At 52.9% G+C, this 25,103-nt stretch overlaps 3 protein-coding genes and 1 long non-coding RNA gene across 9 annotated transcripts; 3 read left to right on the forward strand and 1 right to left on the reverse strand.

Annotated features, from left to right (window-relative positions):
• Positions 1-25: 25 nt before the first annotated feature.
• Positions 26-3,138, forward strand: SIGMAR1 (sigma non-opioid intracellular receptor 1). 4 transcript variants are annotated; one of them, XM_002819666.6, is made up of 4 exons: positions 26-327; positions 454-654; positions 786-878; positions 2,015-3,138. In XM_002819666.6, the coding sequence occupies exons 1-4, from the start codon at positions 177-179 to the stop codon at positions 2,239-2,241; spliced, it is 672 nt and encodes a 223-aa protein (XP_002819712.1). In that variant the 5' UTR covers positions 26-176; the 3' UTR covers positions 2,242-3,138. The 4 variants fall into 4 exon arrangements, with proteins under 4 accessions (XP_002819712.1, XP_054376970.1, XP_054376969.1 ...); XM_054520994.2 differs by having other exon boundaries at positions 48-327; positions 762-878; XM_054520995.2 differs by lacking the exon at positions 786-878 and having other exon boundaries at positions 47-327.
• Positions 3,139-8,635: 5,497 nt separating this feature from the next.
• ARID3C (AT-rich interaction domain 3C) lies at positions 8,636-16,828 on the forward strand. 2 transcript variants are annotated; one of them, XM_024252666.3, is made up of 8 exons: positions 8,636-8,935; positions 9,768-10,157; positions 12,038-12,110; positions 13,834-14,017; positions 14,166-14,455; positions 15,347-15,529; positions 15,767-15,856; positions 16,319-16,828. In XM_024252666.3, exons 2-8 carry the CDS (start codon positions 9,840-9,842, stop codon positions 16,417-16,419), a joined length of 1,239 nt encoding a protein of 412 aa, XP_024108434.3. In that variant the 5' UTR covers positions 8,636-8,935; positions 9,768-9,839; the 3' UTR covers positions 16,420-16,828. The 2 variants fall into 2 exon arrangements, with proteins under 2 accessions (XP_024108434.3, XP_054376971.2); XM_054520996.2 differs by lacking the exon at positions 15,767-15,856 and having other exon boundaries at positions 8,640-8,935.
• Positions 15,090-17,375, reverse strand: LOC129048059 (uncharacterized). 2 transcript variants are annotated; one of them, XR_008510080.1, is made up of 3 exons: positions 17,170-17,375; positions 16,587-16,771; positions 15,090-15,205 (listed from the first exon to the last, which is right to left on the reverse strand). It is a non-coding gene; the product is annotated as an uncharacterized LOC129048059 (long non-coding RNA). The 2 variants fall into 2 exon arrangements; XR_008510079.1 differs by having other exon boundaries at positions 15,090-15,280.
• Positions 17,362-24,332, forward strand: DCTN3 (dynactin subunit 3). The gene is made up of 7 exons (XM_002834857.4): positions 17,362-17,509; positions 19,122-19,206; positions 19,911-19,997; positions 21,772-21,855; positions 23,115-23,173; positions 23,782-23,841; positions 24,012-24,332. The coding sequence occupies exons 1-7, from the start codon at positions 17,414-17,416 to the stop codon at positions 24,099-24,101; spliced, it is 561 nt and encodes a 186-aa protein (XP_002834903.1). The 5' UTR covers positions 17,362-17,413; the 3' UTR covers positions 24,102-24,332.
• Positions 24,333-25,103: the final 771 nt, after the last annotated feature.

Genomic DNA, 25,103 nt, shown 5'->3' on the forward strand with positions numbered 1-25,103 from the left:
TCAACCGAAGGGGCGGTGCCAAGGTGCCCGGGCCGCTCCGATTGGTCGGGGCGAGCCGTACCACGGCGGTGGCGGGGGAGCGCTTCGTGGGCAGCCGGCGGGCTCCGAGGCCGTGAGCGCAAAGCCTCAGGCCCCGGCTCTCTCCTGAGCTGTGCCGTGCCAGGCCGCCCGCCGGGATGCAGTGGGCCGTGGGCCGGCGGTGGGCGTGGGCCGCGCTGCTCCTGGCTGTCGCAGCGGTGCTGACCCAGGTCGTCTGGCTCTGGCTGGGTACGCAGAGCTTCGTCTTCCAGCGCGAAGAGATAGCGCAGTTGGCGCGGCAGTACGCTGGTGAGCGGGCAGAGGGCAGGGAGGGGAGCGGCCGGCCCGGGAGCGGAGCCTAGGGTTCCGGAGGCGCCATCCCCGGACCCAGGACAGGTGCCAGCCCTGACTCCGCCGCCCTTCTGCCTCCGCCAGGGCTGGACCACGAGCTGGCCTTCTCTCGACTGATCGTGGAGCTGCGGCGGCTGCACCCAGGCCACGTGCTGCCCGACGAGGAGCTGCAGTGGGTGTTCGTGAATGCGGGTGGCTGGATGGGCGCCATGTGCCTTCTACACGCCTCGCTGTCCGAGTATGTGCTGCTCTTCGGCACCGCCTTGGGCTCCCGCGGCCACTCGGGTCAGTGCTAGCGGCGGGCCGGACTGGGAGGCTGGGGTTGTAAAGGGGTCCATGCCCTCCTTTCTGATGTTTGGCTGGGCCATGCAATGGCGCGAATACCCTGATAGTGTCACTGTGCGATTGTCACTCAGGGCGCTACTGGGCTGAGATCTCGGATACCATCATCTCTGGCACCTTCCACCAGTGGAGAGAGGGCACCACCAAAAGTGAGGTCTTTTACCCAGGTGGGTAAGAAGGCTCTGTCAGAGAAGTGGGTCCCTTCACGCAGGGGGTGCCCACAATTGCGGGGAGCATGGCATGGAAAAGGAGTGTGTTGGGGGGGCCCTCCTCATTGTTCCCTTCCTCCACCCTCCCATAAGCCACAGGTGATTGGTTGGGGCAGAGCTGAGGGACTCTTGCTGTCCTCTGTCAAGGGGAAACAAAACTTAACAACTTCCTGTTAAACATGTCTGATTTTTATCTGCCCAGGCACAATTTTGCCCAGACAATATTCCAACAACTGTTGGGGAGACAGTGGGTAATCAGAAATGCTCTCAATACCCCAAAAGACAAGACAGACAGTTATCTTTTTGTTTGTTTGTTTGTTTTTTGAGACGGAGTCTTGCTCAGTCGCCCAGGCTGGCGCGCAGTGGCGCGATCTCGGCTCACTGCAAGCCCCGACTCCCGGGTTCACGCCATTCTCCTGCCTCAGCCTCCCGAATAGCTGGGACTACAGGCGCCCGCCATCACGCCCGGCTAATTTTTTTTGTATTTTTAGTAGAGACGGGGTTTCACCATGCCAGCCAGGATGGTCTCGATCTCCTGACTTCGTGATCCACCAGCCTCACCTCCCAAAGTTCTGGGATTACAGAAGTGAGCCACCGCGCACGGCCCCCCTACTTTTTTTTTTTTTTTTTTTTTAATAGTGAAACAATTTACTTAAGAAATAGAGCACTGGACTTCCCAGTATATTTGAGGTTGGGTGTATGCATCGCAGGCATGGTGGTTGAACAGCTACACTTTTCAGATAAAGCCTCACAAGTCCTGGAACTACCCCTTTCCTAGCTACAAGCCCAGCCCAGGTTTAGCTAAATTTCTGCTTGATTTAAGTGAGGCTTGGGAGTGCAGACTTCCATACAGTGGGTCCATGGCCAAGCGAGGTAGCCATCCATGGCTTCCCCAAAGAGAGGACATGGGTCAGATGATGCCACAGAACATTTAGGAGTGGCGGTCTGGGCCAGCCCAGTGAGGTAGGGCTTTTTGTTTTTCTGAAGCTCCCTCTCCATTCCCCACCCCTAGTTAGTCCATGGGCCAGGGAAGCAGCAGCCATGGAAGGGCAGGGCAGAGCTGGCTTTTCACTTGGGTGCTCCCTGTCCCCCAGGGGAGACGGTAGTGCACGGGCCTGGTGAGGCAACAGCTGTGGAGTGGGGGCCAAACACATGGATGGTGGAGTATGGCCGGGGTGTCATCCCATCCACCCTGGCCTTCGCGCTGGCCGACACCGTCTTCAGCACCCAGGACTTCCTCACCCTCTTCTATACTCTTCGCTCCTATGCTCGGGGCCTCCGGCTTGAGCTCACCACCTACCTCTTCGGCCAGGACCCTTGACCAGCCAGGCCTGAAGGAAGACCTGTGGATGGACAGGAGCGGGCAGGCCCGCACATATCCACTTGCTGGAGCCCATGTTTACAGACAGGGACATACACCATGCAGATCCTGAGTTCCTGCTGTATGAGCAGGGATATCCATGCTTATGTATCCAAACAAAGAGACCCATGGGAACAAACGAGACACATACAGATACTGAGACCTGTGTGTACAGTAGGACCATGCACTCACACCCATCTGGAGAGGGAGCCCCTGGTATACCAAGGGAGCCAGTTGTGTTCAGACACACACATCACAAGCTTGACTCACTAACTCAGGCCTTTCCAGAGCTCCACAGCTTCCCACTTCCTCCCCACCGAACCGGGGTTCTGGAGTTAAGGATGGGGGAGGGTATTATACTGCCTCAGTCTGACTCCTCAACCCAGCAGCAATTTGAGGGGATGAGGGGGAAGAGGAGCTGCCTTTTGGAGGCCCCCTTCACCTGCAGCTATGATGCCCTTCCCCTTCTCCCCTGTCCTCACCATATGCCTTATCCCCGTTCTACTCCCCTGCTATGCAAGTGCCCCTGTGGCTTGTCCCCAACCCCCTCAGCAACCAAGCTCAGCTGGGGAACCAGAGTAACGTGAAGAATGCTTGAAGTCAGCGTCTTCCATTCCAGAAAGACCCCCATTCTTTGGGGGTATGATGTGGAAGCTGGTTTCAGCCCAGGACTCACCACTGAGGAGAGGATCTAGACAGGTGGGCCTAATTCCAAGGGGCCCTTCCTGGCCTGGAGAAGGCCTTTTACACACACACAACACACACACACACACACACACATCACAGTTTTCAGACAGCCCCCACTGCATTCTCTGTCCATCTGTCTGTTTCTATTAATAAAGATTTGTTGATCTGTTCCATCTTTTTATGTGTCTGAGCAGCCGGAAAAAGCCTCTGACTCCTGGGGACCTCAGGAAGATCTCTCTCTTGCTGTGTGATTCATGGTAGATTTTTTTTTTTTTTTTTAAGAGATGGGGTCTCCTCTGTTGCCCAGGCTGGAGTGCAGTGGCACAGCGACATGATCATAGCTCCCTGCAGCCTTGAACTCGTGGTCCCAAACAATTTTCCTGCCTTAGCCTTATGAGTAGCTGGGACTATAGGCAAAGGCCACCATGCCTGGTTAGCTTTTTACATTTTTTTTAGAGATGGGGTCTTGCTATGTTGCCCCGGCTGATCTCCAGCTCCTGGCCTCAAGTGATCCTTCCTCAGTCTCCAGAGTAGCTGGGATAACAGAAACAAGCCACCGTGCCTGGCAAGACAGTGGCTTTTGACTAGTAGGGACTATATACTTAAGTGTGCCTTAGAATCACCTAGGACACTCTTTGAGTCAGTAACTCAGACTACTGAGCTCCATTGCCAGAGATCAACATGTTCAATAAGATTCCCTCCAACACAGCTGCAAATGCCACAATTTGAGAAATTCAGGGCAGGGTGACCTGGAGTGTGTCTTGGCCTTACCTCTGCAGGTGCAATCCTGGGAACAGTCCTAAGAATCTTCCCCTGGATGGCCACAGGGTGGCAATGTGCACCCACTTTTTAGCTGAAAGGCATAGTTCTCAGTCGGCTTTTTTTCTGGGCTCCCAGAGTGGTGTCTGCCCCCACCCAGAACAGGAGTTCCTCCAGTCTATGGTCTACCTTCTCCAGGACCCACCACTAATGTGGAGGCTCCCACAGTGAAAGGCAGGCACACTACCTGGCAGTATGTGAGGTAGGTAGGGCCTGGACTCAGGTAAGGCAAGAGAGGTGCCTGACGTGCATTCATCCCCAAAGACCCTGCTCTTGCCTTAACTTCTGTGTCTTACACACCAAGCATGCCTCACCCTTGTCCTGGCCCCGTTCTGAGGGTAAGGCATAGATCACTCCTGCTTCTCAGGATTCCTGGTATTTTAAAAATGGAAGAAACATGGTTATAAAAATTAGATATTTTAACATTCTAAAGAACACAAATCCGAAAGACTATATGTATAACTGCATTTAGAAACAACATCAAAAATCAATTTGTGACTGAATGTGGAGTCCAGGTAAGTTGGCCAACCTGAACCCAACTCTTCACCCCCAATACCGTGTCAGGCATAGTAGGCCCTGGCTGGCTGCTCTCCATTGACCCCAGGTTGCAAATCCATGCCTCCTTGGGGGATTCCTACTCTGTAACCCAGCTCTGCCTCTAGGCTCAGAGCCCACGTGTCAGGGATGACCCAGCTTGCCCTGTCATTCCTCCCAAACGTCCACAAAGGACTAGGCTCCCAGGCCCCTCCCAATCTCTGCTGCTAAATCCATTGGTCATTTCATAGTTCTTAGCTTTCATTTGACACAGGGTAATCACTCTGAAGGCACTCTTAGCTTCTGGGACACTACTCTTCCTTAATTGCCTCCTTTACTGGATTTTTTTTTTTTTTTTTTTTTTTTTTAGTAGAGACAAGAGTTTCACCACGTTGGCCAGGCTGGTCTCAAACTCCTGACCTCAAGTGATCCGCCCATGTTGGCCTTACAAAGTGCTGGGATTACAGGTGTGAGCCACTGCACCCAGCTACTGGATTCCTATCTCCTCATTCTCTGACTTTCTTGGGCTTAGTCCTCAAACCTCTTCTCTGTTTACACCCCTTCCCAGGTGATTCTGTGACTTTACCGTCTATATATCTTGACTTCTAAATTTTTGTCTCAGCCTAAATCTCTGCCCTGAGCACCAGAGTTGGAAATCTTACTGCCTTCATCTCTACTCAAGATCTCCACTTGGCTGTCTAATAGGTATCTCAGACTTGAGATATCCAAAGCAAACCGAATTCTCTCCCAGCCCCACACCACCACCATCCTGTAGTCTTTACTGTCTGAATTAAGGGCACCTCCATTTACCCAGCTGCCCAGAGTCATTTTGGACACATCTGTTTCTCTCATGTCCCACATCCAATCCACCATCAAATACTGTTTTTATCTGCAGAATATATCCAGACTCTAATCATGTCTTCTCACCTCCACTGCCCCCACCCTAGTCTAAGACACCATCATCTCTTGCCTATAGACTATTGCAATGGCCCCTTAACTGATCTTCACGCATGCATGCTGTGTGGAGGGTTCTCCACGCAGCAGCCAGTCAGATTTTCGCTCTGTGCTGAGACATATCCAGTGGCTTTCCATCTCATTCTGTCCTTTCACTCCTTACAAGAGCCTACTCCAAGGCCCATGTTTCCTCTGATAGACATTCCAACCACTCACCCCTTCAGCCCCCCTATTCCAACCCAGTGGCTTCCTTGCTTTTCTTCCAACACATCAAGCAAAATTCTATCCCAGGATATTTGTACCTGCTATTCTGACCACAGTGCTCATCCCTAGGTATCCACGTAGTCATAGCTCTCTTCCTCCCCTCCTTCAATTCCTGCTCACTGAGTTCTTCAACACTTATATAATAGTATCTCTTGCATGGTGATTTTAAATACCTTCACAAAATTTTTGATGCTCTGTCCTTCAAGAGATGAAGCCTAAATTCCTTCCCCTGGAGTGGGCTAGACTTAATTATGTACTTTCACAAATAATGTGGCATAAATAACAGTGTGTGACTTCTAGGACTAGGCCATAAAAAGCATTGCTGCCTAAAGAGTCTCTCTTGGATCATTCTGGGGGAAACCAACTGCCATGTTGAGAGGACATACAAGCAATCCTATGGAGAGGCCCACATTGCAGGGGAACAGGCCCCTGCCAAGGGCCATGCAAGTGAGCCATCTTGGAAGTAGATCCTCCAGTTCCAGTCAAGCCTTCAGATGACTGCAGCCCTGGCCAACCTTTTTACTACAACACCTTAGAGGACAATGAGTCAGAACCATCCAGACCCACAGAACTGTGAGAAAATAAATGTTTTTTGTTTTAAGCTGCTAAATTATGGGGTGATTTGTTACACAGCAATAGGTAACTAATGCCCCCCTTTATGTTCCCCCCAACCCAGCTACATTTTTCTCCATGGTACTTACCACTATCTGACACACTGTATATTTTTGCCACTTAGAATTGTACCATTATAATAAGGACTTTGTTTTATTTGCTCCTGTGTCCAACAGTGCCTGGCAAAAAAATAGATAATAAATATGTGTTGGATGAATGAAGCATGGGTCTCTGAAGGTCTAGATCTGTCTCCGTCTCTGTGAGGTATAAGACTGGACTGTGGGTGTGAGAGGCAGCCTTTCCTTTTCACAGATGAAGAGAGATAAACCAAGTCCCAGTCAAGCATATTCCTTCCCCTCAGCCCTTCCCAGTTGTAGCCCTCCTGGCCCAGACCCCAAAAGTGGATTAACTTTGCTTTGATTTGGGGGCTGGGGGAGTGATTGCCCAGCCCCTTGCTGCTCAACCCAAACCCTACAAAGTGATCTCCAAACACTCACAACTGGAACTTCCCCAAGCCAATTCCTACCTTTCCAGGAAGACTCTGACTACCTACCTTTGTCCATGCACCTCCTCTGAGCAGCCAGGGGAAGCTGTGGTGGGGAAAAGGGAGCAAGCAGGACACAAGGGTTCTACAGATTGCTACCCTCTGCTCTCCAGTCTTCCAGTAGACTTCCAGGGCATGTCTGTCTGCCTGGCACACTCACTGATTCTTCCCTCCCAGCATCAGGGAGGGTTGGGCAGAGGAGGAGGCTTGGCTCTGCCCCAGGATACTCACACCAAACAAAGCCATGGGGGAGGAGGCATCAGTACCGACAGTGATTGGATCACTGGAGCTTCTGGAGGCTGGGGGGTTCTGATGGGCTCAGAGGTCTGAAATCTGAGGTGGAGGACACTGGGGCAGCCAAAGGAATGAATGGGGCTGAGCCTCAGTGTGGCCAGGAATGGGCCATAGAGACCCAGGACTTAGTGCTGCAGTAGAAGCTGGGCACAGAAGGGTGCAGAGAAGGGTGGCGGCTGGAGGCAGGGAGAGCAGGGAGGAGGCACCCACCATGGGATCCTGGTCAGAAGAGCTGGTGGTTTGAGCCAGAGCAAGCTGAGGCTGAGAGGAGTGGACTGATTGGGAGAGGACAAGGGAGGAGGGAGGAGACAAAGGTCATGCCGGGATTCCTGCCTTTTGGGGGTGTGAGGTCAGAAGACAGTCTCTGGTGCCACAGTTTCATACCTATGCCAGGTGTCACCCCTACAGACACCTGCTGTTCACTTACACACTTGGCATCATCTCACAGTGTCCCTCTGTTTGGTAGGTGGTCCCCTTGGACACAGGAAGAAGTAGGAAGTATGAGGATTCCCAGGAGGAGTGGGGTCCAGGCTGTTCAGAGCAGAAATTCTGAGAGGCCTGCCACTCAGAACCCCCAAGTAAGGAACAGCATTTCAGCGTCTTGGGAATAGTTAGGGGCAGGGCGCAAAGCAGTGGGCTGAGGGAGTCTGGAGATACAGATGTGGCAGTCAGGCACACATAGGTGGAGAATGTGTGTGAACATGGGCGAAGTGCCGGTCACTGTTGAAACAAACCTATGATGAGTACCAGAGGTTCATTATGCTATTCACTGGTCTATGTTTCACAATTTTCATAATATAGGCTGGGTACGGTAGCTCACGCCTGTAATCCCAGCACTTGGGGTGGCCAGGGTTGGAGGATCACTTGAGGTCAGGAGTTCGAGACCAGCCTAGCCAAAATGGTGAAACTCCATCTCTACTAAAAAGACAAAAATTAGCCGGGCCTGGTGGTAGGCGCCTGTAATCCCAGCTAATTCCAGCTATTCGGGAGGCTGAGGCAGGAGAATCACTTGAACCTGGGAGGCGGAGGCTGCAATGAGCCCAGATCACGCCACTGCACTCCAGCCTGGGTGACAGAGTGAGACTCTGTCTCCAAAAAAGAAAAAAAAAGAAAGAAAAAGCAAAGAAAAGAAAATTTCCATAATAGAATGTCAAAAGAGACAAAAACTGTGTGTGGCTGTGTATCTGCATGCGGTGAGTGTGCAGTCAGCTTAAAGACCTCTGAGTGTGTGTGAGTGCATAGGTGTGGGTCCACCACCATGTGCACTGCATGTGTGCAGACCGCAGCATGCCTGCAGTTGGGGACAGCACGTGGGCAGGGCAGGGGTGGTCAAGGCAAAGGGAGAAGCTTCTATTCTGACCAGGCCCTCCACGCACACCCTAGCATCTTGCAGAGGGATTCCCCTCCTGATCACAGCGTGCCCAGGCCATTGGCACTGTGGTGGCCATGTCACCGAACGTGTGAGACTGGGCAGCTGTGCGCCTGAACTTGTGACAAGGTGTGTTGGTGTGTGGGTGCGGCTGTTTGTGTGTGGAAGCCCAGTGCCGAGTGTGGGTGTCGGGGGCACGACTTGTGAGGCTGGATGGGGCTCTGGTCCCGAGTCCGGTGGCAGTGGAGCCCTCACTTTCGCACGATTCCCCCGCAGCTCTCCAGCGCCCCCTGCCCCCGAAGCTGGCTGGAAGGAAGGTGGGAGACACCTGTTGGGGAGCTGAGAGCGAAAGAGCCCACAGGGGCCTCTCCTCATGCGCCCCGCCCGCCCTGCCCCGCTCGGGTCCCGCCCCCGCGGCCGCCGCAAGCAGCGCGGCGAGTGAGCGCACAGCCGCCAGAGGAGCTCAGGGCAGCGGGAGCGCACCGCCGGGACCCAGCCGAGGCCAGGGCCGCCTGGGAGGCAGGCGGAGCAAAGGCAGCGCCGTGGAGACGCCGGGGGCAGCGGGCCACGCCAGGCAGGTGAGTGCGGCCGCGGGGCGCCCGGAGCGAGGGAGCGGGGCGTCGCGACTCCGCCGCCTCCTGCCCGTCCGGTCCCGTGCCCATCCCAGGCTCTGCCCCACCGCCCTCCATCCCCGCAACTCCTTGGTCCCTGTCCCCTGCCCCTCTCTCCGGCTGTTTTTCCCGTCCCTGTCTCTGTCTGTCCCTCTCTATTTAACTATCTCTTTCTAATCTCTCTCTTCTGTCTGTTTCCTGCTGTCTTGGTCTTTCCCTATCTCTCAACCCCTGTCTATTTGTCTGTCTCCGCCTCTGTCTCTCCGTCTCTGTCCGTCTCTGAGCTACCTGTCACTTAGGTCTTTTATCTGTTGCTCCTCTACCTCTCTTACCCTCCCTGTCTCTCTACCTAATATTCTATTTCTCTCCATCTCTGTCTCTCTACCCTGTCTCTGCCTGATACCTCTGCCTCTCTCCATCTTGGTCCCTCTCAGTCTCTGTGTCACCCCACTTCTGTCTCTCCTTGTCACCCTGTTCCATCTCTATTTTCACATCTCCCTGTCATTGTCTCTGTCGGACATCACCCTTCTCCTTTTCTTTCCCTCTCCCTTCCTTCACCATTTCCCGATGTCTCTTGGTCCCTGTCACCCTCTCTGATCTGCTCACTCTTCCAGTCCTCAGTCAATGGCCATTTCTGATTCCCCGGGTCTGGTCCTGTTTCTGTTCACCTCTGGGAAAGCCATCTTTCTGCCTCTTTCCTTATGACCCCTGCACTTCCCTGAATCCATGACCACCTCCCCCTGTGTTGGGGGGCTCTGGGGGCAGTAGGGCCCAGCACCCATAATTCCCTCCCCCACAGGCGGCCCTTTCCTCGGGGTCCCGCCTGGTACCAGGGCCCCCCTCAGCTGGGGGACTGCGCCTGGAAGCTGTCATGGAGGTCCTGCAGAAGCAGCAGGCAGCTCGGCTGGCCCAGGGGGTGGGGCCATTGGCCCCTGCATGCCCGCTGCTGCCACCGCGGCCTCCCCTGCCTGACCACCGGACCCCACAGGCCCCTGAGGGGGCCTTGGGGGAGGTTGAGGCTGAGGAAGAGGAAGATGCTGAAGAAGATGAGGAGAAGGGGGAGGAAGCCGGGGCAGAGGAGGAGGCAGCTGAGGAGAGCCTTCCAGGAGCCCAGGGCCCCAGCTCGCCTTCTAGCCAGACCCCTGGACTCCATCGCCACGAGTGGACCTACGAGGAACAATTCAAGCAGGTAGGACCTATGCCCTCAATGTCCGGCCCTCTCCCCTATCTCTGTCTTCTGGCAAAAGCACAGCCAGGTGATTAGCAGCCCACCCACCCACACCACCCTCTGCAAGATGAAAACAGACACAGAGACACGGAGACCTATAGAAAGACAGAGAGAAGATTGGAGGATAGTGACACGGAGGGAAAGACAGATGCCTGGCTAATTTTTTAAAATTTCTTTTGTAAAGACAAGGTCTTCTTTTATTGCCCAGGCTGGTCTCGAACTCTTGACCTCAAGTGATCCTCCCACCTCAGCTTCCCAAAGTGCTGAGATTACAGGCATGAGCCACCATGCCCAGCCAGGTGTAGGGAAGGCAATCTGGGGGCTGGGGATTCCAATGCCAGCACCACCCTGCCTACCTTCTCACACATCAAGTCACAAGGTCATATTCCAGTGACCAGTGGGGGTGTCCCAGTTGCTTCCTCTGTCTTTGGAAGCAGAATGGAGGTTATCACTCCCTTGGCAGGCTGATACACCTTTCCTTTCTTTCCTGTCACCTCCCCCTAACCCTGGCCCCATGCGAATCTCCCTGGCCTGAGTTCCACGGATGATAGTTCCCAGCCTGTGATGGCCACTACAGCCGCAGTATGACTGAAGTGCTCCTCTGCAACTCAGAATGACAAGACTTCATTCACAGGGCCTTAATCTGAGGTTCTTTCTCCCTGGAGAACCCTTCTGGGTGTTATTCTAAGGACACTACTCAAGGCTGTCACTATGAAGGTGTTACACAGGGCTGTGACTCCAGGTGTGCTATTCTGGTACTTGTAGGATGTTGGTCTAGGTATATTCCAAAAGTGTTGATCTGTGACTAGTATTCTGGCATTAGTATAAAACTGAGTGTTACTCAGGGCTCTGTTCTGGATATGTGGCTCTACAGACTGTTTCTCCTTGGTATAATTCTAGGGGTTATTACTTGGATCTAAGTAATAACATCTTAGACTTAGGGCTCAATTTTTGTGGGAATGTGGCTCTAAAAGCAGATCTGGGGTTTATTACTCATGGGTATTTTGTTTGTTTTATACTCTGAGGATTCTTATGGGGATGGAGTGATGGAATATTATCTATAGGTGTTACTCAAGGACTGTTACTCTGGGTCAATGACTCTAGGGGTGGTTCTCTTGACTAGTATTCAGGAGTTGATGCAGGAGGTGGGACTCCAGATTACCAGGAAAAGTTGAGATGGTGTGTGGATCCTTTAAACTCTGACCCCACAGGTCCTAGGTGGCACAGGGCCAGTGCCTCTATAGCAGCTTCTGTAGGCAGGGTAACTGCCTCTGAAAGGAAATCAGACCAGAAGATGAGCTGAAGGGCCCTGGGTGTCAATCCAGGAGCTTCTGAGCATCACCCTGCCTGAGGGGTGGGTTAGGAGCATCTCTGCCCTTCACTCACCCCTAGCCCTGGCATACAGGGATGTGAACACCATGAAGTCCTTGCATGAATGAATCAGAGCATCAGATATATGTTTGTCTCCTCAGTCTGGTATACAACCCCAGCCTAGCTTCCTTCCTGGGGCTCTAAATTTCCCATCAGGGTAGGGAAGACTGAGCCTCAGAGGGCAGGCTGAGCCTCCAAGCTCCATCCTGTTCTCTCTTCCCTTACTCCCCAGATGGGTGGTTTGAATGGCCCAGGGTACAACTACCAGTACCAGTCTCTGCATGTACTAGAAAAAGGCACCCCTGCCTGCCCCTAGGCGGAGAGAGCCTAATGCTAATGCCAGGGAGTCCACATTGAGATCCTACTGACTCCTTCAGCTAGGGACCCTTGTTCAGGGTACAACCTGAATTGGGGTCAAGGGAGGGAGGGGGGGTCAGCAGAGCTGTAGGATGACCCCAATCCTTCCCTAGCTGTATGAGCTCGATGCAGACCCCAAGAGGAAGGAATTTCTGGATGACCTGTTTAGCTTCATGCAAAAGAGGGGTGAGTGGCATGATGTGGGGGAAGGGCCCTGGAATTGCCCCCTTACCAGGTTTGAGGAAACCCGGTTGGGTTCTCCCTGCAGAGGCCTGAGCTTGGCAGCACCTGTCCTTTGGGCCCTCAATAGCGTCTTTAACCTCTGACCCTGCACCCCTCCTCCACCCCAGGATTAATTAGTGGCCAGCCCACTGGCAGGTTAATGAGTGTGGGATCAATTGGGAGGGTGGGGGGGGGAACTGATGGGAGGCTGGCCTGGGGTGGGAGGGTCCCAGAATCAGAGGGCTGAGAATGCCTTGGTTCTCTGTCCAGGGTCCTTCCTCCATCCATGTCTTTCCTGTTTTCCCTTGATTCAGGCAGGGGACACCTTATGTGCTCTACAGCAGGAAGGACTAGGATTAGACTGAAGGAAAGACTTCCCAAGGGGTGGGCTGGGGACTATGTGAGTTGAGGCTGTGGAGGAGGAGAAATTCCTTTCCAGGAATGTCAGAGCTGGAGGAGAACGCAAGAAGGGTCCAGGAGGGCATCAGGGTGGGTGGCAGTCCATCACTTCGGCTTCTCCCCAGATTCATGGGACCGAACACTGACTCATTATCTCTCTCTACAAAGCTAATTAACTCACTCAGAGCGCAGCCTGATAAGCCGCTAATTAACTGGCTGCACTGTCCCCCCACCCTCCCCACACCGCCTTTAGTGCAGCTGCTGGCCCACTTCCCGCCCCCGGCCCTCACCCCAGCCCCAGCACCCCTTTCGGGTCCCTTCCCTTCCCAGGGACCCTCAGTAGGGCCCTAAGTCCTTTTGGTTCCCAGGGAGGCCCATTCTGGTTCCAGTGTTCCCTCTCTGGCCCTTCCTCGAGGCCTCCCCTCCACTGGGGTAGCGGGTGTGAACCGATCCCAGCATTGCCTGCCCGCCCCTCCCCACTAGGTCTTCTCCCTTCGGTCCCTGCCTCCCACAGCTCCAGCTGCAGGGGGAGGGGGTCCCGCGGGGCCGATAATTTTCCCCCATTAATCAGGCCGCAGCTAATTGTTCGGGTCCAAAGGCGCGGCGGAAGGGGACGGGATCGGTAAGGAATTAACTGGGGCCCATCGCTCAGCGCAGACAGGCCCCTTTGTCAGGACTGGCTGGCGGGGGCGGCGCGGGCTGCGGAGTCGGCGGCCCGAGGCGGGAGTTGATTCTTTTCCCTCCCGTCATCCCCCAGCCTTGGGCAGCCACCTGGGGGCTGCTGCTTAGGGGAGGCCGGCTCTTCAGCACTGTCCAGAAGTCCTTCCTGCGGTCTACCCCAGGGGACAGCAAACTAAAGTTTGCAGGCCAAACCCAGCTGCCTGCAAGATAAGAATGGTTTTTACTTGTTTAAATAGTTGGGGGACAAAATTAAAAGATGAATAACATCTCCAGACTGGTGAAATTCGAATTTCAGAGTCTATATTATTGGAACACAGCCGCATCCATTCCTTTAAGTATTCTCTATGGCCGCCTTTAGGCTACAATGCCAGCGTTGAGTAGTTGTGACAGAGATCATTTAGCCATCTGGCCTTTTACAGAACTTTGCCCACCCCTGTTCTAGCCTCCTGTCCTTCCTGCTAAAATAGAGACCCTGGGGTTCTGTGGGCTCCGCCCAAGTCTCCCTCTTTCCCGCCCTCCCCGGAGCTCCCGTCCTGTATCAGTCCCTGGGGATGCTGCAGACAGGGTCTTCGTCTCAGTGTCTTGACGGCAGCCCGCTCCCCACCAGGGACGCCAGTGAACCGCGTGCCCATCATGGCGAAGCAGGTGCTCGACCTGTACGCTCTGTTTCGCCTGGTGACCGCCAAGGGCGGCCTGGTGGAAGTCATCAACCGCAAAGTGTGGCGGGAAGTCACGCGCGGCCTCAGCCTACCCACCACCATCACCTCGGCCGCCTTCACTCTACGCACCCAGTGAGGCCAGGGGCGCAAGCGGAAGGGAAGGGGGCACGGGGTCGGACTGGGGCGGGGCGGGGAGGGTCCCCGGGCGGGCGTCCGGGTGTGTGACTTGCCCAGCTGGGCCCAGCCTCCCACACACTCACCGCCCGCTGTCCGCCCCTAGGTACATGAAGTACCTGTACCCGTACGAGTGCGAGACTCGAGCGCTCAGCTCACCAGGGGAGCTCCAGGCCGCTATAGACAGCAATCGGCGCGAGGGCCGTCGCCAGGCTTACACCTCTACTCCGCTCTTCGGCTTGGCAGGGCCGCCCCCTCGGGGTGCTCAGGGCCCAGCCTTGGGTCCCGGCCCCGCCTCTCCGGCGACCCAGTCCAGCCCCGGCCCAGCCCAGGGTTCCGCCTCCGGCCTGCCAGCGCACGCATGCGCTCAGTTGAGTCCAAGCCCTATTAAGAAAGGTGCGAGGGGAGAATGGTGGAGGTTTCGGGGTCTTTGAGGTTTAGGTGGGCGCTAAGATATAGCAACCATTAAAATGTGAGGACTGAGGTCTGGGGAGGCATTGAGGTATGGGAGCAGTAAGGTCTGACGGGCTTCTGAGGTTTGGGGGTCACTAAGGTTTAGGGGTCCTGAGGTTTGCGCTCAAATGAGAGCTCTGGGGTACGGGTTAGTGAAGTGTAGGGGCTGAAGTTCAGGAAAAGGTCCTTTTTTTTTCTCTTTTTTTTTTTTTTTTGGTGAGACGGACTCTCGTTCCGTCGCCCAGACTGGAGTACAGTGGCGCGATCTCAGCTCACCGCAACCTCCGCCTCCCGGGTTCAAGCGATTCTCCTGCCTCAGCCTCCCGAGTAGCTGGGGCTACAGGCGCCTGCCACCATGGCCGGCTAATTTTTGTATTTTTAGTAGAGACGGGGTTTCACCGTGTTAGCCAGGATGGTCTCGATCTCCTGACCACGTGATCCGCCCGCCTCGGCCTCCCAAAGTGTTGGGATTACAGGCTAAGCCACCGCGCCCGGCCAGGAAAAGGTCCTTTAATCACAGCAGCTCCATTCCGCACATGTCCACCCAGTGCTCCTATCTGCATATAGTTTGTGCCTCTTGTGACCTGGATTATTTAATAACCAACAGCCAAAAACAATCCCCCAAATTCTCTAGACATGTACGTTGATCCTTTGGGCTCTAGAGAAAAGCTTCAGGGCTTCCAGGCTGAGGCTCTGGATGGGAAGATAGATCGAATGAAGGATGAGAGATTGGTACATGAGCTTGAGTTACCTCTTTTGGTCCCAGGCCTGGGGGAGAACCAATGCAGAGATGGGTTGGTTTGGCCAGGGGAGCTGAATAACCTGTTCTTCTAGAGGAGAGTGGAATTCCAACCCCTCGCCTGGCACTGCCTGTGGGCCTGGCATTGGGACCCACATGGGAGAAATTGGCACCAGAGGAGCCCCCAGAGAAGAGAGCTGTGCTGATGGGGCCTATGGACCCACCTCGACCTGGCATGCCCCCCAGTTTCCTGCCCCGTGGCAAGGTTCCCCTGAGGGGTGAGGAGGGGCTTGTTGTGAGGGGGCTTCGGGACTGTACACTGAGGGAGGATTGACCCATCACCTAATAGGTGTTAGAGACGGGGCAGACAGATTCCTCTATAGACAACTGTGTGAGTATAGGTGTGGGGCTGAAGTGGAATGGGGGCTGTCTACGAGGATGGAAGGGGGAAATTCTATTAATAAGTCTGAAGTCTGATTCTCCAAAATGTGATTCCTCTGCCCCCTCCTGGACAGAAGAGCGGCAGGATGGGCCTCTTAATCTGGCAGGCAGTGGCATCAGCAGTATCAACATGGCCCTAGAGATCAACGGGGTGGTCTACACTGGTATGGGTACTGCAGGCTGTCTACACTGGCATGGGGTCAGGGGTATTTAGGCTGGCATGGGGATTTTAGACTTCCTCTACTAGCATGAAGTTCAGGGATATCTAAACTTGCATGGGTAACATGGGGTTCAGGGGATTGCTAGACTGGCATGGGTTAAAGGGGGTGTCTACATAGCATGGGATCCAAGGCATGACCTCTCTGGCATGAGTACCAGGGGATATCTGCCTTGTCTTGGGCCTATGTATCAGCATAAATATTCCTTGTTTACCTGTTTGAGGGTATCTACATTAGCAATGGAGTCTCTTACTGACCCAAGGAGCTTGTCCTCATTGGTTTGTGGCAGGGGTACGTGTGTAGTGTTCTAGCAACCAGAACACTTACTTTTGTTCCCCTCTTCTGTTTCCATACCCTACCCCCTCCTGCTTGTTTTTGCCCTCTACCATCTCCTCACCCCTTTGCCAGGTGTCCTCTTTGCCCGCCGCCAGCGTGTGCCAGCTTCCCAGGGTCCAACCAACCCTGCACCCCCACCCTCCACAGGGCCCCCTTCCAGCACCTTGCCCTGAGAGGTCCTACTTGAAACTAAGAGTCCCAGCCCCATTGCTGAGGGGGGAGGAGACCCCCTGCTTTGATTCTTTCTGGCTGCCCACTCTGGGACCCAGCCCTGGAAGGGGACCACACCTCCCATGCCATGTGGACTTAAAACCAAAGTTTCTTTTGATGTTACACCTACCTCATTGTAAAGGGAGGCCACCTCCTCCCTGGCCAATTCCAGCAGCATCTACCAAAGGGTTCTTCCTCCAGTAACCCCCATCATCTCCTCATGTGTCCCCTCTGTCAATGTCATCTCTAGGACCCTACCCTTTTGAGTCAGCCCTGCTTCTCTTCAGGAGCCAAGTGAAAGGTTGGGTTGGGGTACTGTGAAAGAGACATCCCTCAGGTCACATCTAGACAATAAAGCTGCGATCCCTCCCTCTCTGATGCCTCCTTTCTTGTTTGGGTATGGGAGGTGGGAAGGAATGATGTGGAACATAGGCTGCCTTGGGCCAGGGGCTTTCAGAGGGGAAGGCAGAATAGCAAAGTTTCGTGAGAATAGAAGAGCTCCGTCTCTTGAATCAGACAGCCTGAGTTCAAGTCCCATTTCTGTCCCTATAGTGCTGGGTGGCCTTGGGCAAGTTACTTAATCAACTGAACCTTAGAAGACTCCAAAAGTTTATGGTAACTCACGGAGCCTCCTAATGATGTATCTATGGGAATGGACCTATCCTGGAACACGTGCAAACTCAGGGAATGGCGTGGGGAAAGCTCTTTGGTACCCGAAAAGCAAAGGTTATCTTGACAACCAGGCGCTGGAAGCCGAGGGAGGGCTGGGACAGAGCCGTTGCCAAGGTAATCAGCTTTTGACAGCTCCGAGCAGTAACTTCCGGCACTGAAGGGCTGAATCATGGCGTCACTTCCTGCATAAAGGGCCGCTCGTGCACTCGGATTGGCTAGCCTTCTTATTTGGACGGACGTCCCGCCCTCTGGCCGTTTCCTGGCCGAGGTGGGTCGGTAGTAGCGATGGCGGGTCTGAGTGACTTGCAGCGGCTACAGGCCCGAATGGAAGAGCTGGAGCGCTGGGTGTACGGGCCGGGCGGGGCGCGCGGCTCGCGGAAGGTGAGTAGTCTGGTCCGGTAGTCCATTTCTGGAGCAGAGCAAGAGCGGTCCACTGTCCTGGCCCTCGGGATGCAACCGCTCCAGTCCTGTTCTCCGCAGCCCGGCCTTTGAAATAACAAAGGTCCGGGACCTCCCAGAGCTGATTGGACCATCCGGGTCCATTGTCATAGGGGGCTCTGCGGGTGGTTAAGCCAGCCTGAGAGTGGGCTCAGTACCTACTGTGGCTGAGACTCCGCCCTTGCCCTCGCGGGCTATAGTTTGGGAGACCTGACACACTCGAGAAGCTGACTAATGAGAGTTTCAATAAGAGCTGAAGTCCACGATAGGAAGGCCCGTCATGGAGCCCTGCATAATTAATTGCTAAATGAATTGTGCAGGAAGAGGTCCATGGGACCCCTGGGGAGGCAGAGCAGAGGTGGATAAGGAAAACTCCAAAGGGTGAGAAGTGAGGTCTGAAAGGACCAGGATTAGGAAGGGAAGAGATTGGGTACTGGGTATTCAGATGTGGACTAGCACTGCTTTATACCAGTGACAGAATTTTGACGACTAAGATGCTCAGGTGCCCTCTCCTCCCCTTTCTACTATGGGAAGACCTTTTATTGAAGAACTTCTGATGGCGTGTCAGGCATGTCCTGGAGCTAAGTGCGTCCAAGATAATGATGTCTGTTTGTACACTAAATGAGGAATTAGTTGCCACTAGCCGACTGTGCGCCCATTTCAGAACTAACTTCTCAAACATTCTCTTCCTTTGGGATCTATGACGCTGACCCTCCTGGTTTTCCTTCTACCTCTTACTGCTGCTTCTCAGTGTTATTTGCCTCCCCCCTGGCATTCCTCATCCTCTACCCTAAAAACTGGGTGAGTGCAGTCACTTCCTTAGTCTCCTCCTCTATTTGACCCTTTAATATTGGGATTCTTTACATTCTACCCCTAAACTTTAGGTAGGCTCACTCGCTTCCATGGTGTCAATTACTATTTACATGTCGATATGTCTCAAATGTATATCTCTGGTCCAGATTTCTGTTCTGAGAACCAGACTTTTATGTCCAGTTGTCTACTGGACTTTTCCACTTGAATATCCAATAGTCATCTCAAACTCAATCTGTATGCTCTTAACTGTACTTTTTCTCTCCCCTAACCTGATTCTCTTCTGTATTCCCTAATTCAGTGATTACACCATCATTGGGATCCCAGTTGTTTGGACTCTTCCATCTCCCACACTAAATTTGATGTGGAGGGGATAGGGCTAGAGGTAGGCCAGCCAATCTAGAGGTCATGAAGGCTTGAATGAGGATGCTTGCATTTCTCATGCCCAAACCCAGGACTTAGGAACCAGAAAATATATTGTGTATACTATATATTCCATAGACTCTAAAATAGTTCATTATCTTCCCCATCAGACTTGAAACTTCCCAGGGAGTACATGATTCTCTCTCTCCACTTTAAGGATTCCTGGAAGGTGGGGCTGCATCTCCTTTAATATTAGAGAAGGGAGGCCAACCTAGATTACTGGGATGCAGGTTTGAGAGTCTGGGAGAATGAGGGTTCTTTAACTTTTCCAAGCCTTGAGCCAGGTAGTATATCTTGGAATTAACCACCACTTCTCTTACAGGTGGCTGACGGCCTGGTCAAGGTGCAGGTGGCTTTGGGGAACATTTCCAGCAAGAGGGAGAGGGTGAAGATTCTCTACAAAAAGAGTAAGTGCTTCCATGATGTGCCTGCCTGCCCAACATCCCACCCCTCGGCTTCCTGGGACCTGGCCCTAGCCCTTCAGTTCATTAGGTCACTGGAATAGCCCTTTGGGGATAGAAAGATTATGAGGACATTTACCTGCACCCAATTCAATTGGTAAATTGTGGTGTGCTTTTCTACCTTGTGGCTAAACCTCAAGCCCATGACAATGTCCTAAGTTATGAGATAAGAGCTCTACCTGAAAGCTTCTCTTGGTGAAGGAGGGTAAAAAGGGTATGGGATTTCCCAGGCAAGGTTAAGGGGCAGGAAACAAATTAGACACTGAGAGCCTGGTTATGTCAGAGCTAGTAACCTGCTTAGTAACTAGAAATTAGACAAAGCTCTGGCTTGTCTTGGTGACATCTATAAGAAAAGAGGCCTTCTACCCTTGGTGAGGATAGGTCAGTGAGAATGCTAAGGGCCCAGAGTGGTGGTGGCAATTCTGTTTTCAGCTCTGAAGCCTGATGTCAGAAGAGACCTCAAGAGAAGAGAGTGGAGAGATAGGGAAGTGGGGATAGGGAGCCTGGTGGAGCCCTGCTCATGTGGCACTGTTGGGTATCAGCTTCTCATTGAAGGCTCTCCTCAAGGCTGACCACTTGTCAAACATCCTTCATAAGGCAGAGCTCTACTGCCCAACCCTATTCCATTTTCCATCTCGCTACTTTTCTAGTTGAAGATCTGATCAAGTACCTGGATCCTGAGTACATCGACCGCATTGCCATACCTGATGCCTCTAAGCTGCAATTCATCTTAGCAGGTAATGCTGGACTACATGTGTACATGCATCTGAGGATGTGGGTCATCGGGGAGGTTAAGCACAGAGATGGCCTCTCCATCCAGTCTTCTGATGGATACAAGCCCTGGATGCTGCTCTCTGGAATTATGGCCTGGTTCTGGGTTGAGGATCCTATGGATCCTCTAGTAGACATTGAGTACAGTATACCTCTGCGCCAGCTGCAGGCCATGGTGCCAGCCACAGTGGGAGCTAGTCCGGTGTTCTATCAATAGTCTGCCTCTTGGATTTTCCTTCAGAACCTTCCTCACTTCTGCTCACTAGACAGAGGAGCTTCTAGGAAAGGGTAGGGGTAGAGAGCATTGCCATTAAAGAAAAGAGAGAGTATTGGCATGACTTTCAATATCTTTCTTTCATGTGAGAAAGCTCTGCAGTGTCAGAGGTCTAGGCAGGAACTATTGCCTTGGCAATGTCTGCTAATCAGTCAGCCATTCTATAAGCTAGGGTTTTTTGAGCTTCGTTATTCATCCAAAAGATGTATAATGATCATCTACTCTGATCCAGGTTCTTTCCTAGGTGAGGAAGCATACAGTGGTGAACCAGAAAGTCCCTGCCCTCATGGGCACAGCCAGAGCTAGGGGAGACAGGGTCCCTGCTTCAGGCACCTGAGCTCATAACCCAGATGGGAGATCAGTCTCCCAGGAGACTGATCAGTGCAATGCAACACTGAGGACTGGGTAAGGATGGGCCACTCCTGCTAAAAGGGCTGTCAGAGTTCCCAAAGGGCTCTTGATCAATTGCCATGGCTCAAGCACCAAGTTTAGATATTCTCCTGCACTGACTCTTGAGTCCAGCCTCTCCATCCCTCGCTGTGGCACTGCCTCAGGAATTGTGCATCCACTTGCATATGAATGGTTGCACAGTCTCCTAAATCATACTCTTGACCCTAATCTTTCCCTTCCTGCATGTGGTTCAGTCTCACCCTCACAAAAACATGTTTCCAACATGTCACTTTGCCTACTTTGGAACCTCAGTGTCTCCTGCCTTGCTAGGATAAAGTCCTAATTCCATAGTCTACCATTCAAAGCCTTTCAGTCGGCCGGGTCTACCCTCCCATCCAACTCTGTTTCCTGTGCTCTCCCTACTCCAGTTCAGCTAATTGAATTCTTTCTCCTCTACTAATTGACAGGCATTCCTGCCTCTAAGCATTTGCATGTGACAGTTCTCTCTCTTGAATACTCTTCCCACTCTATGGATTTCAGTGCATTGAAATCCCCTGTGCATACAGGGCCTAGCCCAGATCCTGCTCTCCTCACTGGACTCTTCCATTACTGTCCCAGCTCTCCTCCAGCATATAATTGTCTATGCCTCTGAGAGCCACTGAGCAGAACCTGCCTGGCGTAGTCTGCCACATATCTCCTCTTTTAGACCTTCCTGGGGACCCTTGGGTGTGGGGATCCAAGTCTGAAGTACTTTGTATCCCGTGGCCTAGGAGTTGCTCCCTGAGTTTGTTGATAGGAGGCTGGAAGAAGAGGTCTTGAAGTTAAACCTTGGAGAAAGGTGGGATTTGGAGAAATTGAGAGGCTCCTTAGGCTCAGATGGGTCAGACCTGAGGCATCCAGGAGAGTTGGGGGCAGGATGGAAATGTGCACCTAGAGAAGGGGGCAGTGGACAGAGTCACTGTCCAAAGCTCTAGGACCTAGCCATCTCCCTTGCCAGGTCCTCAGGCCCTTACATGGGCTGAGTAGCAATGCCCAGGTTTGCTTCACTGCAACTATCTTGTCCATTTTTGCTTTAGAGGAGCAGTTTATCCTTTCCCAGGTTGCACTCCTGGAGCAGGTGAATGCCTTGGTGCCCATGCTGGACAGTGCTCACATCAAAGGTATCTCTCTGGGGTTATAGCTTCACTACTCTGGTTGGGGAGGTAGGTGGATGGATGGGCAAGACTTTCCTGTATTTCAGGTTGTGTGGATTTGGGTTGGGTCTGTTCCTTATCTTTTTTTTTTTTTGGACAGAGTCGTACTCTGTCACCCAGGCTGGAGTGCAGTGGCATGATCTTGACTCACTGCAACCGCTGCCTCCTGGTTCAAACAAACTTCCCACCTCAGCCTCCCAAGTAGCTAGGATTACAGGTGTGTGCCACCACACCTGGCTATTTTTAGTAGAGACGGGGTTTCACCATGTTGGCCAGGCTGGTCTCGAACTCCTGGCCCCATGTGATCCACCCGCCTCAGCCTTCCAGAGTGCTGGGATTACAGGCGTGAGCTACTGTGCCTGGCCTGTTCCTTATCTTTATCCTCACCCTGAGGTACTTGCCACATCCACCAATTAAAATTACCAGGTTAGAGAGCCCAGTTTTAGGACCTCAGGCAATTTGGGCCTGAGAATACTAGCCTAAGCTCTAGCAGTCCCCAGTTCTGGGGATTCCTTCTGCCTTCTACCTACCCCCAAGCATCTCTTCTTCAAGGTGCTGCAGAACCCAGATTTTACTATCAGAGTCTCTGCCAGGTCCATGAATGTATGTGAATTCTTTCTGCTGCACTGCTGAGAGCAGTCCCTGGGCCTGGATTTTGACAAGCAGATAGTGGCTTTAATTGAATCCAGATATCCATCTTGTCTGTCTCTGGAGGTATTTTTCCCAGCTCCCCCTCCCTACCCCAGATCAGCTGCCCGCTGAGTATCTGACAGCCTTAAGCTTTGAGCCCAGCATGGTGGCCAAGCCTTGGCATGTTGGATTCCAGCTTAGGGACCTGGCATCCATCTTCAGACTCCCTGTTCCCTAGGCCAGGCAGACCTGCCCCCGCTGGGCTGAGAGCAAAGGGAGAGGTCCTATAATAGCCAAAGCTCTCTTTACCTGGTCCTGCTTATAGCACTGGGGTGGGGGTAGGGAGCAACACTGGGAACCCCAAGGTTTTGTCTTCTCCTTGGGACATGTATCTTCCCCTCCCCTATGGGTCCTGGAGTAAGACTGGAGTGGGCAGGGAGCCCCACCGCCACCTTCAGCTGCAGTGGTCGATGAAGTCTGGCGTTTGTTTAGCTTCTCCACTCAATACTCTAATCCTGCCAAAGACCTAATAGACTATTGAGCAGTCCTGGGGGAGGGCACAAGCATCATCCAGCAGTGTGCGTTGTGTTTTACAGCCGTTCCTGAGCATGCTGCCCGCCTGCAGCGCTTGGCCCAGATCCACATTCAGCAGCAGGTATGGGAGGGAAGATGACTAGAAGGGAAGATGGAGGTGGCACAGCACCTCATCCCAACTCATGCCACCTGGGGAAGCAGCTTCAGGCCTTTCTGTTGTAAGCTCAGCAGAAACTTTTGGGTTTATCCTTTATCTTGCATATGCCCCAGGGAGGTAAAGGGACTTGCCTAGGTTCATGTACAAACCTTCTGCTTCCAGAGCAGGACTTTATTGAGACACCATAAGGTTGAGGCTGGGAGGTACCCAAGAATTCCTGGGGATGGTATGTCATTGACTGTGGGTAGAGGGGCTCTTTTTTCACTATTCCCAGGCCCTAGTGTAAAGTTCAAAGAGAGTTCAGAAATAAGGACAGAAGAAGAGACATATACTAGGGGGAATGTTTACTTAATGTATGGCCACTCCCTTTTCCATCAGTCTTTGGACTGCTGTTAGGGCACCCATCCTGGAACCTGAAAGTGCTCCCATAGCCATTTGCTCCTTTGGCTTTGGGGTTAAGCATCATCTTTTTTAGGCTCCATGGGGAGTGGGAGTCTCTGATGAGGCAGGAAGTTTAGTGGAAGATGTGGGCTTTGCCCAGCTCCTTTCTGTGCTACACTTTGGCCCTACAGGACCAGTGTGTGGAGATCACTGAGGAGTCCAAGGCTCTCCTGGAGGAATACAACAAGACTGTATCCTTTCTGCTCAACTAGGACCCTAATGGGTGCTGTCCCTAAGCCCTGTCCTTTTGTTCCACCTCTAGCTCTCTCTCGTCCTATCCCACCCACCTATGTTTGCCTGCTCCCCACTTTCCATGAACTTCCTCACTCAGATTCCTATTCTCACCTTGACCTACAACCAGACAATGCTTCTCTCCAAGCAATTCGTGCAGTGGGATGAGCTACTTTGCCAGCTAGAGGCTGCCACGCAAGTGAAGCCAGCAGAGGAGTGACAGCTGTTCCCTATCCCAAAGTGGGCCTGGGCATTCAGGCTCCAGGGCCCTATGCCAACCTGCTTTTGTTACAAGGCAGAGGAAGCTTTGTATTTATTGGATTCAAGGCCCACCTCTCTGTACTCTGGGCTCTAAAGTTGGAGGTCAGGTTACCTGAGGTTTGCAATTTGCAACACCCACCCTCCCCCCAGTCAGTGTTCTTATTCCAGTGACAATAAACCATAGAGATGACTGGAGGAGTGTGCTGGCTTCTTGGTCTAGGATGGAGGTGGTGGGGGGCAGAGGTGTTAGCCTGCCTAATCGTTTGACTGGGAACTAAACTCATCTTGGTCTGGCTTTCTGGCAGATGTAGAACTCTCAAGATGAAGGCTCTCATTTGATTATGTGAATAGGATATTCCTTTATGTATCCATTTATCCCACATTTGCCAATAAGAAACCTCCAAATGTCAGATGATGGGAGTAGATAGGGCTCACCTAATCCCTGCCCTGCACGGGCTAGCAGGATAGACAGTAAAGGAAAAGGGCAGTCCTATCAGGTGGACACAGAAGAAAAAAGGGACTGAAGGGACCTGATAAGTGATATCCAGGGACTTTCAGAGCCAAGGGAGCAGCATGTGCAAAGTCCTTTAAATTTCTCTCTTGGGAGCCTACCTGCTGCCACTAGCCGAGAAGGGCAGCCTAAGAGGTTTGGATGCAGGAAGTTTTGGTCCTGGGGAGGGGAAGTTCGGAAGTAGGGGCGCTGGGGCAAGCATGTTGAGAAACAGATTGGCACCGTAGTCCACCAAATGTTTGCTGCCCCCTTGTGGTCTCAGGGAGTGCTCTGGCTCCAGACCCTTTTTCCAACGGCCCGCTGGCCGCCCCGCCTGTGCGACCTCTCTGGCACCTCAAATTCAGCGTGTCCAAACCGCTCTGAAATCTGGGAGTCACCCTAGATCGGAATTTCCTACTTCTCCGTCCAAACAGTGGCCAACACGTCACCGAACTTACTAGTATCTCCCAA

Source organism: Pongo abelii, chromosome 13 (assembly GCF_028885655.2).
Source record: "Pongo abelii isolate AG06213 chromosome 13, NHGRI_mPonAbe1-v2.0_pri, whole genome shotgun sequence".
In the NCBI taxonomy this organism is placed as follows: domain Eukaryota; kingdom Metazoa; phylum Chordata; class Mammalia; order Primates; family Hominidae; genus Pongo; species Pongo abelii.